General features: G+C 30.5%; 2 protein-coding genes across 2 annotated transcripts; one reads left to right on the top strand and one right to left on the bottom strand.

Moving 5' to 3' along the window:
- The first annotated feature begins 8294 nt into the window (after nt 1-8294).
- On the top strand, nt 8295-10814 carry LOC124893690. Its single transcript, XM_047404592.1, has 5 exons — nt 8295-8483; nt 8591-8604; nt 8687-10317; nt 10458-10594; nt 10701-10814. The coding sequence occupies exons 1-5, from the start codon at nt 8295-8297 to the stop codon at nt 10812-10814; spliced, it is 2085 nt and encodes a 694-aa protein (XP_047260548.1).
- A 1409-nt stretch (nt 10815-12223) lies between these two features.
- LOC124893689 lies at nt 12224-12832 on the bottom strand. The gene has a single exon (XM_047404591.1). The coding sequence runs from the start codon at nt 12830-12832 to the stop codon at nt 12224-12226; it is 609 nt and encodes a 202-aa protein (XP_047260547.1).
- Between the last annotated feature and the right edge of the window lie 2082 nt (nt 12833-14914).

The following is a 14914-nucleotide window of genomic DNA, read 5'->3' as shown; positions in this document are numbered from 1 at the left end:
CAGACGGTTTATCCCCTTTTCTTGAATAGGTTGCAGGTATCTCTCTTGGTGTATTGATTTTGGGATGCATGCCTGGATTGGGTCCCAAGTTTAGCATATGTTACTTACTCCCTTCATCCCACAAGTTGGCCTACTTTCTTTTCATTGGTCGATTTAGTCCCAAGTTTGCACATGTTAATTACTTCCTCCATTCCAAAATCTCCTAAATTGCTTTCATTGGCAATTAGTATTTGTAGAGTATGTTGTAAATCATTTGATACCTTTATGTCTTTCTTGAACCCATTACTCGATAAAGTATTTTCCAGTGTCATTTGTTTACATTCTTTTACATAATTTGTAACATATTTTTGTTACCTTCCCAAAATATTTGTTTACATTCTTTTTCATAATTTGTAACATATTTCTGTTACTTTCCCAAAATCCAGAACAATCTTTTTTTTTTGTCAGGTATGATTTCTATTTACATTACACACTATAATTTGTCACAATTGAACTATAATGGAGCTTTAGGCAAGGGGAAATTGATGTTTATCTGGTGGTACTCTTTCTTTTTTGTTGTTGGTGCTTTTGTACTGAACTGGTCTGGTGATATAAAGAGGATCTTCAAGGGTTGGATTTTCAGCAAAGAGAAAAAGAAACTAGATAGCTTTGTGCATCAGATGCGAAGGCTTTTCTCTCTGAATAGCATAGAGGGTTGGATTAGTTCGCACCATCATTTTTATTTTATAGTTCACACTTGTATTTGTATTTGTTAGTTCGCACCATCATTTGTATTTTATAATTCGCACTTGTATTTTAAAGAACTGTTTTGTATTTGTATTTTATATTTGACTGTATATTATATTGGATTATATTTGTATTATGATTTTATTGTGTTTGTGTATTTAGATTATATTGGTATTTGTATTTGTATTTGTATTCTATTTTCGTAGATGTCTTTTTATTTTTAAAGAATTATTTTGTATTTGTAAGTTGATTGCATATTGTGCTTAGCCGTTTTATCATTTGTATTTGTGTACAAACAAGTAAATGCATTAATTACATTTTCTTGATTCTAAAATATATAAATATGCAATGTATCATTTGATACAAATGTACCGTTTTGTATTTGTATGTCAAAATTATTATTCGTATTTATAAATAAATAAATATCATTTGATACAAATACAATTACAAACAAATGAAACCAACGATTTTAAAAATATAAATACATATTTTATTTTTATAAAATTTGAATTGTATTTATTTGTATTAATATTTATATCTCGTATAAATAAATACAAACAAATATTTGTAAAAAGAAAATCAATCTTTCCTTTTCAATAATTAAAAAATACAAATGGTAGTTCACACTTGTATCTATATGTTATAATTCGTATTTGTATTTGTATTTTATAGTTACCACTTGTATTTATATGTTATAATTCGTCTTTCTATTTATATTTTATAGTTCGCACTTGTATTTATGTTTACTAGTTCGCAGAAATGAAAAGAATGAAAAGAAAGAAAAAAAGAAGAAAAATATAAAAAAGGAAGGAGAGTAATAGAAAATAAAGAAAAAAATAAAAGGAGAAAAATAGAAGGAGAAAAAATAAAAGGAAAAGAAAAGAAAAAAACATAAAATGCAAAAAAGACAACAAAAAAAATTGAAAAACGAAAGAAGAAAGAGAAAACAAAAAAGGAAAAGAAAAAAAAGAAGAAAAAAAAAAAAAAAGAAAAAAAAAAGTAATAGATAATAGAGAGAAAAAAAGGAGAAAAAAATACAAAAGAAAACAAAAAAAAAATTAAAAGTAAAAGAAAGAGAAAAAGAAGAAGGAAAAGAAAAGGAAAGACAAAATGAAAAAAAGACAACAAAAAAGAAAAAATTGAAAAAAGAAAGAAGAAAGAGAAAACAAAAAAAAGGAAAAGAAAATTGAAGAAAAAATATAAAAAACAAAAAGAGTAATAAAAAAGAGAGAAAAAAACAAAAAAGGAGAAAAAAAATACAAAAGAAAAAAAACGAAAAAATTGGAAAAAGAAAAGAAAGAGAAAATGAAAAAAAAGGAAAAGAAAAAAAGAAGGAAAAAACTGAAAAAGGAAAAAAAGTAACAGAAAATACAGAAAAAAAATTAATGGGAGAGACTATGAATTGTAATTATAAAAAAAAAATTAATAGGCAAGAGAAGTTTATGAATTGTAATTAATTGAAATTAAGCTAAATAAGGTAATTAGGAGTCAATATTGACTAAGTTGTGTAATTATTTCAATTTTTTTTCTCATTTTTGTATCTTAATATATATGTATACTTATCTTCTCATTTTACTACATTCTTTTGTATCTTCTTTTGGGATCTGATCTCCAAAAATCTTGGCCATAATTCACAATGGAAAAGGATTATGAAATCAGAATTAGTGATATTATAAAATTTATTTTGTTTCCTTTCTTAGTTTTCTATCTTCTCTCATTTCATTTTTCTTTTTTCCATTTTAAACATTATTCATTTTTTCATTCTTTTCAAAATCAATCTTTACCTTCTCGATAACCTCTTTAAATTGCCACCTACTATTTTTACTTCATCTTCTATTTACAGTTTTTGAATTTCTTTATGGATAAGGGTTAAAGAATTAACAAAAATATATATTAATCAAATCACACTTCTACTTAATAATCCATTAAAAGTTATGCAAAATCTGTACATGTCAATTATTTTGAGATGGAAAAATAAAAAGGAAAAGAAGAAAAAGAAAAGAAAAAAAGACAAAATGAAAAAACGACAACAAAAAAAAATTGAAAAAAGAAAGAAGAAAAAGAAAACAAAAAAGGAAAATAAAAAATGAAGAAAAAAATAGAAAAAAGGAGAAAAAATTACAAAAGAAAAAAGAAAACAAAAAAATTTTAAAAAGTAAAGAAAGAGAAAAAGAAAAAAGGGGGGAAAAGAAGAAGGCAAAAACAGAAAAAGGAAAAAAAAAAGGAAAGACAAAATGAAAAAAATACAACAAAAAAGAAAAAAATTGAAAAAAGAAAGAAGAAAACTGAAGAATTTTTTTTAAAAAAAAAAGAGTAATAAAAAATAGAGAAAAAAATAAAAAAGGAGAAAAATAAAAATAAAAAAATACAAAAGAAAAAATGAAAAAATTGGAAAAAGTAAGAAGAAAAAGAAAACAAAAAAGGAAAATAAAAAATGAAGAAAAAAACATAAAAAAGAAAAAAAAAAGAGTAATAGATAATAGAGAAAAAAAAGGAGAAAAAAATACAAAAGAAAAAAAGAAAACAAAAAAATTTAAAAAGAAAATAAAGAGAAAAAGAAAAAATGGGGAAAAAAGAAGAATGAAAAAACTGAAAAAAGAAAGACAAAATGAAAAAAAGACAACAAAAAAGAAAAAATTGAAAAAAGAAAGAAGAAAAACAGAAGAAATTTTTCTTTTTCTAAAATGAGTAATAGAAAATAGAGAAAAAAATGAAAAAATTGGAAAAAGAAAAGAAAGAGAAAACGAAAAAAGAATAAGAAAAAGAAAAAAAGAGGGAAAAAACTGAAAAGGAAAAAAAAGTAATAGAAAATAGAGAAAAAAATTAATGGGAAAGACTATGAATTATAATTATGAAAAGAATTAATAGGCAAGAGAAGGTTATGAATTGTAATTAATTGAAACTGGGCTAAATAAAGTAATTAGGAGTCAATATTGGCCAAATTGTGTAATTATCCCAATTTTTTTTCTCATTTTTGTATCTTAATATATATATATATATATATATATATATATATATATATATATATATATATATATATATCTTCTCATTTTATAGACAAAGATTATGAAATCAGAATTAGAAATTTTATAAAATTTATTTTGTTTCATTTCTTAGTTTTCTATCTTCTCTCATTTCATTTTTATTTTATTTTTTCATTTTAAACATTATTCATTTTTTCATTTCCTCAAAATCAATCTTTACCTTCTCAATAACCTCTTTAAATTGCCACCTACTATTTTTACTTCATCTTCTATTTATAGTTTTTTAATTTATTTATAGATAAGGGTTAAAGAATTAACAAAAATATATATTAATCAAATCAAACTTCTACTTAATTATCCATTAAAAGTTATGCAAAATCTGTACATGTCAATTATTTTGAGATGGAAAAAATATATAATAAGAGAACATAAATATTTTAATTTAAATATTTGCACTTATAAAATATCATGATTTTTTACATTTTAATATTTATTTATAATGAAAATTTTAAATACCAACAATTATTACCATTGATGTGTAACTACTATGCATAATGCATGATATGATAAATATCATTAAATATCATAATTTTTAATAATTTAATATTTTTTTTATCAATAATTATTACTATTGATTCTTACCTTTTTAATAGCAATAGGTACTACATTGATTACTACAATTTCCTTTAAAAAACGTAAGATAAAAGATCTTTTAGGAAAAGATATTTTTGTATGCAATAATTTAAATTCTAATATAAAGAATGATTCCAAAAATTTGAAACTAAAATATTTGAGATAAATGATTTTCCTAATTTAAGAATACAAGAATAAAAAAATAAATTGAAAAGCAATAAAAATTTAAAAAATGTATGAAGAATACTTATTAATAGAACATAAATCTTAACCACGTGAACGTAAATGATGAATACAAAGTAAAACTTATGCATATTCTTTTATTTATTTTTCTCATGTTTTTGCCCATTTTCATTATTTCATTTGTCTTAATTTTTTGTCAAAAATTTATAAAATTTTCATTTTTACTCCAAAATTTTGATGCAAAATCTTCTCTTCTCTCATATATAACTTATAAATATATTATAGAAAATATCATATAAAGTAGCCCTAGAAAAAGAGAAGAAGAGAATAGAATTCTCATAAATATAAAGTAAAATCCCTATTTTTACTCCAAATTTTATACAAAATTTTCTCCTCTTCCATATACAACTAATAAATTCATCATGGGAAGTATCATATAAAGTAGACCTAGAAAAAGAGAATGCGAGAATAAAATTTTCATAATTATAATGTAGCCCTAGAAAAATAGAATAGGAAGAGAATAGAATTCTCATAAATATTTTTGTTTACTCTATTGTATACAATTCAATATCAAAAATAGGTTAAAAACACCATTCTATTCTATCAAACTCATCGTCTCTAACCGTACCATCAAACCTTCTATCATAAATCTGTTTTTCAACCTCGTATTCATATTTGTCTTGACCCGACAAATTCATTTGGTGGACTCTCGAAAAATAATAGAGAATCTTTTGCATAGCATTCTGTTTTCTATATTTTCGTAGCTTCTAATAGGATTGTGTGATTGAAATCATATGCTTCTGGCTTTAATTTATAGAGGTTACAGATGAGTGTATTTTTTTTGTTTAATTGCTGCAAATTTCTTTTATGTTACAATGACCAAATTAATAAGTTTTTATGACAAAGAAATCAAAAGTCTGAAACGATAGTAATGACCATCAATATTTACTTTTATTATTTTCCTTCATAAATAAAGAATATCAAAAGTTGTAACGGTAATAGTAAGTAAATATTAAAAGATAAATGTCCTTTATTAATTAGTTTAATTGTCCATTTAATTAAATAATAGTGAAAAAAATTTTAAAAACCCAGAAAAAGATAAATACTTTTTCATTGAGGCATGCCACATCAGCAGCCTACAATGTCTCCTTTCTATATATATATATATATATATATATATATATATATATATATTTGAAAATATGTTAAAAGTATCACTACAAAGAACTATTTTAGAAGTAGAAAAGGTTTTTCTATTTTTAAAAGAAAAATAGTGAACAGAATTAAGACATTATTTTCTAAAAGAATTTGAAAGTGTTAAAAGTACCAATACAATAGAAGTATATTAGAAGTAGAAAAGGGTTTTCTAAAGGTAGTGAGAGATTTAAAATTTTTAAAGTTTTAGAATAATTGGTAAAAGATTTTTAGATAACTCTAGATGTTAACTAAAGTTTTTTTTTTTTTTTATATAACTACGTCTATTAGTAAAAAAGTACATCCAGGCTTACGTTTTGGTGATGGAATTCATGGTTATTATTGTTAGATCTTGAATTTCAAGAAGGGCAAAAAATATCCCTTAAAAAATGTAATAGATTATTTTTCTTAAATATGATTTACAATCATAGTCACATGATAGAAAATACATCGTTTTCACCCCAAACTATATCCTAAAAGTCAAAGGCACACCTAAACTATACTAGTAACCTATTACACACCTAAACTATAAAAAAATGAAACTATTTACACCCTATCAGGCTACCACCACTTGCATGTGGTATAGTGTTTTACACGCGCTGCCACGTCAGCACCACGTCAGTAAAAAGTTTCATTTTTTTATAGTTAAGGTGTGCAATAGGTCACTTATATAGTTTAGGTGTGGATTCAACTTTTCGACTATAGTTTGGGGTGGAAACGATGCCTTTTCCCTTAATATTTTTAGCCGTTTACTTTTATTATTTAATAGGTTGGATGCGCATAAAATAAGTGTAACACACGCGCCTTAGAATGGGGGTCGCGGGGAGGTAATAATATCACTTTTATATAGTTAAGGTGTGTAATAGGTCACTTATATAATTTATGTGTGGCTTACACTTTTCTTGTATAGTATTGGGTGGAAATGATGTATTTTCCCTTTATTTAGTGATGATTGATGAGAGTGCAATATTCAATGGTACCATATAAAAAATTATGTATTTAAGTGAGAAAAGATAAAGACGTTTGTTGCTTATTATCCACCAAGTTTCGAGCCTCGTGAATTTTACTTTCAAGATTTTTTAGTTCATAAAAGAGACACAAAAGCTTAATTTTTATGCACAAGTCAATAGAATAGAATATAAAAAAAAAGAGACATCTAACAAAGAAGAATTGAATTAAATTAGAACATGAAATCATGAAAAACAAGATTCTACATAAAGGAAGAAAAACTAGATCTGATGAGAAGACAAATATATTACTACTTGATATTGAGAAAGTCTTATCATTATTTGGCTTGGGTTTACTTTTTAGTGTTAGAATATTTATCAAAAATAGCCATAATTATTATTATTAGACTATGAATGTTAAAAAGCGCCAATCCCGCTTATAAATGTAATAGATCATTCTTAGTAAATAAGATTTACTATCGTGAATGTCATATTATTTTGATCTAGTGATAAGAGCGCAATGTTTAATATGTAACCACATGGCAGAATATGAAGCAGTAGCATGTGCAAAAAAAATATGTAAGTGAGAAAAGATAAAGACGTTCGCTTACTATTCACCGAATTTCGAACGTCACAGCATTTACTTTCGAGATTTCTTAATCAAGAAAATGAAATAAAAGAACTTGAGTTTTGATGAACATTGCAAAACAAGAATAGCGAAATCATCGAACTTGATGTAAAGGCACGTTTGAGCTGCAACTATTCTAATTTCAAATTCTTGATGTTGTGACCTCATTAAATAAGTTGTTTGGAATAGTCTAATAGATAAAAGTTCACATAGTAAGTACATGATGATATGAATATGATAGTGTAATGATATTTTTGTACCAACCTGCTATACATGTTACTTATTCCTTCGATCTATTTTATTTATCTAGTATTGACTTAACACAACAAGAAATAAAATGACTATTTTATTATATTATTACTTGAATGCAATAGCATTTATACTTTGAAAAATAACTATAGTTAATATAACAAACTCAAATTAGAAATTATTGATAAATTATCTCTTGATTTTTAAATTAGACAAACAAAAAAGAATACCTATTGCCACTACATCCGATAAATAAAAGTGCACTGACCAAAAGTAAGTATCATTTACTTTAGATATCTAATTAATTGCAATTACATATATTAGTAATTGCTATGATTGAGTAAATATTTTTTACCCCATATATAACTTTTTTTTGGTAATACCCCATATATAACTTATTTTGTCCGTTCTATTTCTTCCCACTTTTTTAGCCTGCACTGAATCAAACTATTCATCTTTAATTCAAAATTCCACTTTTATCTAACGAAAAAAAGAAGCAATTATCCAAAGTTCACCTCTTTTAATCCCTTTTTCACTCCAACGGTCAAAAAAATTGCAACATTTGCCTATTATTCTTCAAAATTTCAAAACTAGTCGTTACAAAGATCTTCAGGATCTTCTCTCCAATTTCAACTCAACAATTACTAAAGTTTCCTTTCTCTCAATTTGCATTATTTCCATTTGCTTGTTTGGTCTCCCTGGACGATTCGACAATTCGCTTACCTTTCTTGGTATAAAACATTATCATCAATGGCGGTTTCTTCTAATAACAAGTCTCCTTCTCCACTCTCTATAAGATCCTTTTCACCTCATCCAAGAACCTCCGAAAACAACAATTCTACACCCAGAAGAAGCTTCAACGGCAACCCTTTTTCGCGGCCTTCGGTTCTTGCAACCCACAGAGGATTCAATGCTATTACTCCTGTAATAGCCATGCTGGTAATTTCCACTTTCCCGTTGTTTTACTCAATTTTCTTGATTTGAAATATCAAAAATTTGTTGCAGGATTTCTTGATTTACTTTGTTGTTTTCTTGTTTTTTTGTAGATTGGACAAGAGTGGTGTCTAATTTTGGGAAAAGAGAGTTGGGTTCTTCTTCTTTGTCATGGGGTTTTGATGAGAAGGAGAATGAATCCAAAGCAGCAAAACTGAAATCACCGGCAAAGGGTTCCAAGAATTTCATGTCTCTGACGATTTCAGTTTCTTCCAAGATTGCTCAATCCCCGAAAAAGAAAATCTGGTGGAGAGAAATGATCCTGTAAGGACTTCAATCACCTTATCCGACGGTAAATCTACGTTCTTTTCTGCAAATTCTGAAGAACATAATCAAAATTCTGAGAAGGCTATGGAGCCTAAGAAGACTGTTCCTGTTGATGGTTTTCCTTCGGTTACCAAAACCCCAAAAAGGGTAACATTTTCGGAGGCATCTTTAAATTCTGAATCCCTTTCTGATACTATAACAATGGATTCTAACATTTGCAATGATGAACCATTGGTCTCTGCTACAATTGCCTCACTAGATGCTTATCCCTCTCTACCTCTATATGACCCTAAAACCAATTACCTTTCTCCAAGGAAACCCAAGCTAGATGACTGCTACTTGTTTGAGTTACTGTCTGAGAACCTTTCAGACACAGATGGCAGTGAAAGTTCTCGAACTGAAGATTTATTGGAAGAGTTTGATGGTTCTTCTTCAGAAGAGGCGTTCACTAAAGCAACGGTTGATCAAGAAGAGGAACCTGCAATGCCTGTTGCTAAGCAAATTGATGAACCTACACTACCTATTGCTGAGGATATATCTGAGGCAAAAATGAAATCACAATCAAGATCTTCAACAATATTGAGGTTTTTATCTCTGATGTTGGTACTTATGATTGCTTTCTTATCATTCTCAGTAACTGATTCTCCTATAGTTGCTACCCCTAGGTCTATTATAGACTTAAGATTCTCTAATGTCAGTATTCCATCACATATTCTGGTCTTGGATTTTCCAGTCTTAGCTAAGGCTAATAGTTACTTTAAGCAATTCTCGGGTGAAGCGATTTCTTATTTCTCAAAGTTGATTAATGACCTTGGTAGAATAGATGATGTGCATCCGATTAAATTCATGAACTTGACTGCTCTAGAAGAAAGTAGCAATATATATCACGGATATTTGAAAGGCAGTACTGGTAGTGAGGAATTGGATAAAAAGTTTGAACCAATTGAGTTAGAAGAGGATGAAGAATCTGAAACTGAGCTAGATGAGGAAGAATTTCAAATGGCTGCTGATTTAGATGAAGGTGAGGAGGTTGACATTGAAAGAGTGGATGTGTTGGAGATTGAAGAAGCTTCCGCAATTCAATTAGCCAAGGTAAATGGGGCTGATATCTTAGAAAAGGATGTAAAACAAAGAAAGCATGATTTGGTGGAGACTGAAAAAGTTTTTGTTGTCCCAGCTGAGGGGAATGAATTTGATAGTTTAGAAAGGGATTTGCACCAAGGGCTTACAACTTCTAATGTTGAGGTTGAGTTGGCTGAATCCCAATCTTTCATTGTTGATAATGCACTTGAGTCGATGATTGACAATCCTGAAAGTATAGTGAAAGAAATTTCAATTGTTGAAGAAGACCAACCTTTGGAAATGATGGAGTCTCCAATAAGACATGATGAAGATAATGCTGGTGCATATCAGATCCTGGAAATTTCCTCACTTGTACTGAGTTTGCTTGTTGGTACAGTTCTCTACATGAAGAGAAGAAGTGATAAGACTTTGCATCTAGTAGCAGTCTCAAGTAAGAAATTTTCCACTCACCATGTTGTCAAAGAGAAGCATTCCTCTCAAAATTGGCCAACAGAGGTCGATATCGCAGGAGCAAGATGTCGAGCATCTTTCAAATAACTTCATCTCATAGCAAGAAATATCCTAAATCAGAGGTTGATGAGGCTCAGAGCATTGAGAAGAAACCTAGAAAGAGTAACAAGAGAGAATCCTTGGTTGCATCTGAGTTCTCAATGGGTTCACCTTCATATGGAAGTTTCACTACATATGAGAGGATTCCTGCCAAGCATGTGAGTGTATTTAACTTGGTATATTTTATCTTCTTTGAACATAAACAATCCTTTTTGAATAGCCAAATCTATTCTCTTACTTATATATTTTCCTTGTGAAATTTAGGCAAGTGGAGGAGAAGAAGTCATCATCCCCATAAGACGCTCGAGCAGAATTAGAAGCCATGTCAATTTCTCCATGAAGACTCTGAAGTCGCGTCACTGCTGCACTGACAACTGAAGGAAAATTGCTCTTTTGCTTCTCAGTAAATCAGTCTTAATAGGATTTTAACTGAAGTGATTCATGTGTGATTTGTAGGATTTTAATGTTTTAATTAGTTTGCTAATGTTATAATGTTGTTAGTGAAACTTTCTGCATGCTGCCTCCGTTTGTTGAAGTTTCGTTTATTAGTTGAGTATTTCGTGTGGCTTGTGTATAGCACTTTGCTTGACCCTTGCTTCTATGAACTTTTGGATGATCTGATTGTTGGCTTCGTTTCTACTCCATTTTTTGATGAACTTTTCATAGTACAACGTAGTTAAGGAAATTTGATCTCGTAACTTATTTGTCCCCACCTTAAAAGTTAAACAAATGTAACCCTTAACACTCTTTTGATTAAATCATACTCTCGAATGTAGAACTTCTAACCATCTTCTTCCAACTAGATATTTTATTATATTGTGATATGAGAACTTACCTCGAATACTTGTATGGCCAATGACACTATTTCTGAGTTTATGTGAACTAAAACTTTTATGACCGTTTTCATTAATACTTCTAGCCATCTTCGATAAGAGTCTCAGATTTAGTTGAGCAAATGTGTGAGCTTTCAATGACAAATTGGAGTAAGGAAACTCAAAAAATAACTTTTAACATAAGTATATGGAGTGACTCAACTTTAGCTGGATGTTATGGTTGATAGGTGGATCCATGAAGGTACATGTATCTAAGTCTAACAAACTGCAATGGATTCTTTAAGCTAAAACGTACAATATTCCAACAAAGGGACTTATTATAAGTTGGTTTGAGTTACCTGAATAAAAGATGCACATAAATATTGTTACTTGTTTAGGTGGTTACAATATTTACATTTGATTGTTACTTATATCTTATTGTATTGTATGACAGAGAAAAAAGCAATAAATTTTATAGTCAAGAGACAGATCCCTTTACAGAACAACTAAAGCAAATAGTATACAAGAACAATGTCAAACCAGTACCACATCCAAAACTCTTTTTTGGATGGTATTTCCACATGATGTGCCTTCTTCAATGCGCTTATTAAACGGAAAGTATGAACAAATCCCTCGTAAATGAGTCCAACAACAATATATGTCCACTGAGCAACCAGCCTAACATTAGAATGTCTACATCCAAACACCCACTGATTTAACGTCACTATCACAACCTCCACAAGTGAAAAAGAAATTGTAGTCTTGCGCGACTTTATCTCCCAATTCAAAGTAAATGCACCCAGAAGAAATTAAATTTATTCAATCATGAGAACAGAATCGGCAAGCATCAAGAAATCGTTAAAAAGATGAGTCAGAATTAGAAACAGGACAAACATATGTAAACTAGGTCAGAAAGGCTATATCAACCACTATATTTGCAATTGCTCCTATTTGTTATAAAATTCTATTAGTTAATCAAGAAACTGTGACAGCAGAAGGTTTATTGTGGAGGGAAATCACCGTCTCAAAAGCTCCCACGAAATCTTTAACCTTGCTCTTCCCGGTTTCAACAAGCTTACTCGCCGTCTCTTTAATCACATTATTCAACAAACCCTGTACATTCGGATACCTCAAAACAATTTTTCCAGAGATAGGCATGGTATTACTTTTGTCACCATCAACTCTTTTCTTTTTAAAGATTTTCTTTCTTATATTGCTGTCCTGGCTTTCACCCACATGTCGTCCCCATCTAAATGTCAGCCTCCTAGGGCTGCTGGTTTCTTGCTGGAGATCAACTATCTTGCCCCTCCTGAACTTCAGTTTCATTGCCGAAGAATTATTATCATTAGAAACACCTGTCTTACCTTTTCTCAATGTCTTTTTCTGATTTTTCCCAACAGTTTCTGCTTCTGCTATGTGCAACAACTTTTTGCTACTATAGGTGTATTTACCCAATGCACTGTCTGCAGGCTTAACAACTTCCTTTTTATCTTCTTTATTAGACAACGGACGTGATTGTAAATGGGATGAAGACTTTGGTGATGCTTTCACTTTGGGAGTACGTAAAGTTTTCTCAGGAACCATTTCAGGGTTCAGTTTGTTTGTCCCATCTCTCCGCATCTTGTTCTGGTCAGCAGTTTTAAGATTTTATTGCTTCTTACCCTCAAGATCAAAGGTTTAACAGAGGAAGATTTTGGAGGAGATGAAAGAGTTGGCGTCTTCAAAGATTTCTCTGCAAATACTTTAGGCACGATTATTTGTTTTCTATAATTAGCAACATTGTCTTTCTTGCCTCCTGCATCTACACCTCCTAAGATCTTAGATGAAGATTTCATTTTCTTTTCTGTCTCTGGCATCTTGTCACTTGAGGAATCCAATTTCAGAGAGTGAACACTCTTTGGTGGCAGCAGTATCTTTTTCTTTTTTATTTTAGAGGGTTCAAGAGAGTGAACCTTGGGAGAAGGCCTTCGATCGACCACATTCAACTTCTTTCCCTGTCCTAGCGTACTCCTTGGAGGAGCAGATGGCTTTTGATTGACCACGGCCTCTTTCTTTCCCTCTACCAGCATACTCCCTGGGGGAGTAGAAAGCTTTTTCTAGCCCACAGTCATATTTTCTCCCTCTCCTAGTATACTCACCAGAGATGCGGAAGAATTCTGCTCAACCACAGTCACCTTATCTATCCCTCCCTCCATGCAACCTGGAGGAGAAGAAGGTTTTTGCTCAACCATAGTGACCTCCTTTTCATCTTTGAGTACACTCTCCTGAGGTGCTGAAGGCTTTTGATAGACCTCATTTACCTTCTTTCCCTCTTCCAGCATATTCACAGGAGGAGTGGAAAGCTTTTGATTGACCAAAATCCCCTTCTTTTCATCACTCTGGTTACACCCTGAAGTAGTGGAAGTCTTTTGCATGACCACGGTCCTCTTCTTCGCCTCTCCCAGCATACTCCCTAAAGAAGTGGAAGGCTTTTGCTCAGCTTCTGTCACCTTCTTTTTCTCTTCCAGCATACTCCCAGGAGGAGTGGAAAGCTTTTGCTTGACCAAATTCCCCTTTTTTGCCTCTCCCACCAAGGTCCATACAGGACTTTGCTCATCAGCAGAAATTTGTTCTTTCTTTTTGATAGAGGATGCCATGGCTTTGCTTCAGAGGAATGTTTCCTGCCATATTTACAGAAGTCATGGCAAGAACCAGTGGAAGCTCTCAGATAATGAGGAATAACATCTTGTCCACTATCAGGAGCATTCAACTTCCCAGTGGATTGCCTTCTTGTATTGCTGCATTGTAAGATGAAGTAGTGGAGGAGCTGCGATAGCTGGGAAGAACCTTGTTTCCATTACTCATAGATCTCGGTTTTACTGTGCTAATTTTATCTGGCTTACTTCCAGCAAAGTTATTATTCATGCTAGTTACAGGACTCACTAGTTCATCGATGTTATCCTCAGCCATAGAGTCATTCTTCACGCTAGTCACTGGACTTACTAGTTAATCGGTGTTATCCTCAGCCATAGAGTCATTCCTCACACTAGTTACTGTACTTGCTAGTTCATCGGAGTTATCCTCAGCTATCATTCCATAACCCTGGCACCATGAACATATGTAAACATTAGGAAGGATATCCATTAGGTGAGTAATAAAATACAGGATGTACTGCACACTTATGGGACTTCCTCTTGCCTTTTGCCTATATGTCTTGTGTTGCTGAGATCACAACGAGAATAAATTAACATATATATTGCTAATTGAATACAACTATTGACTTATCTAGTTAAGCATGCTGCAATCAGTATCTATAAAGCTTTTTGAATTAGACAGCTGGAGTTAAGAAATTGAAAGGTGCGTCTTCAAACCAAGAAAGACATATAACAAGAGGTTTTTGAAACCTAATTATTCCATTATATTTCCATGAACAAAAAATAAGGTGGACCAAAAATTGTCCACATTAGATATCTACATCTCCATGTTTGATACATTTATTTTGGAATAAACATATAACTAATTGAGTTGTCAAATCTTCATAAATCATATTATTAACAAATCATGATATCTAATTCTGAAAAGTTAAATGCTTATATAATCTCCCTTGCCGGAAAGAAAATGAATGATCCTCTTATAGCAGACCAAATTATTAGTCGGATTAAACATCTTGATCGGTTCCTACACCAA

The sequence above is a fragment of the Capsicum annuum genome, unplaced genomic scaffold (genome assembly GCF_002878395.1).
Source record: "Capsicum annuum cultivar UCD-10X-F1 unplaced genomic scaffold, UCD10Xv1.1 ctg63845, whole genome shotgun sequence".
Lineage (NCBI taxonomy): Eukaryota > Viridiplantae > Streptophyta > Magnoliopsida > Solanales > Solanaceae > Capsicum > Capsicum annuum.
Note: the sequence above shows the minus strand (reverse complement) of the source record. Positions and strands in the feature narration are given on the sequence as shown.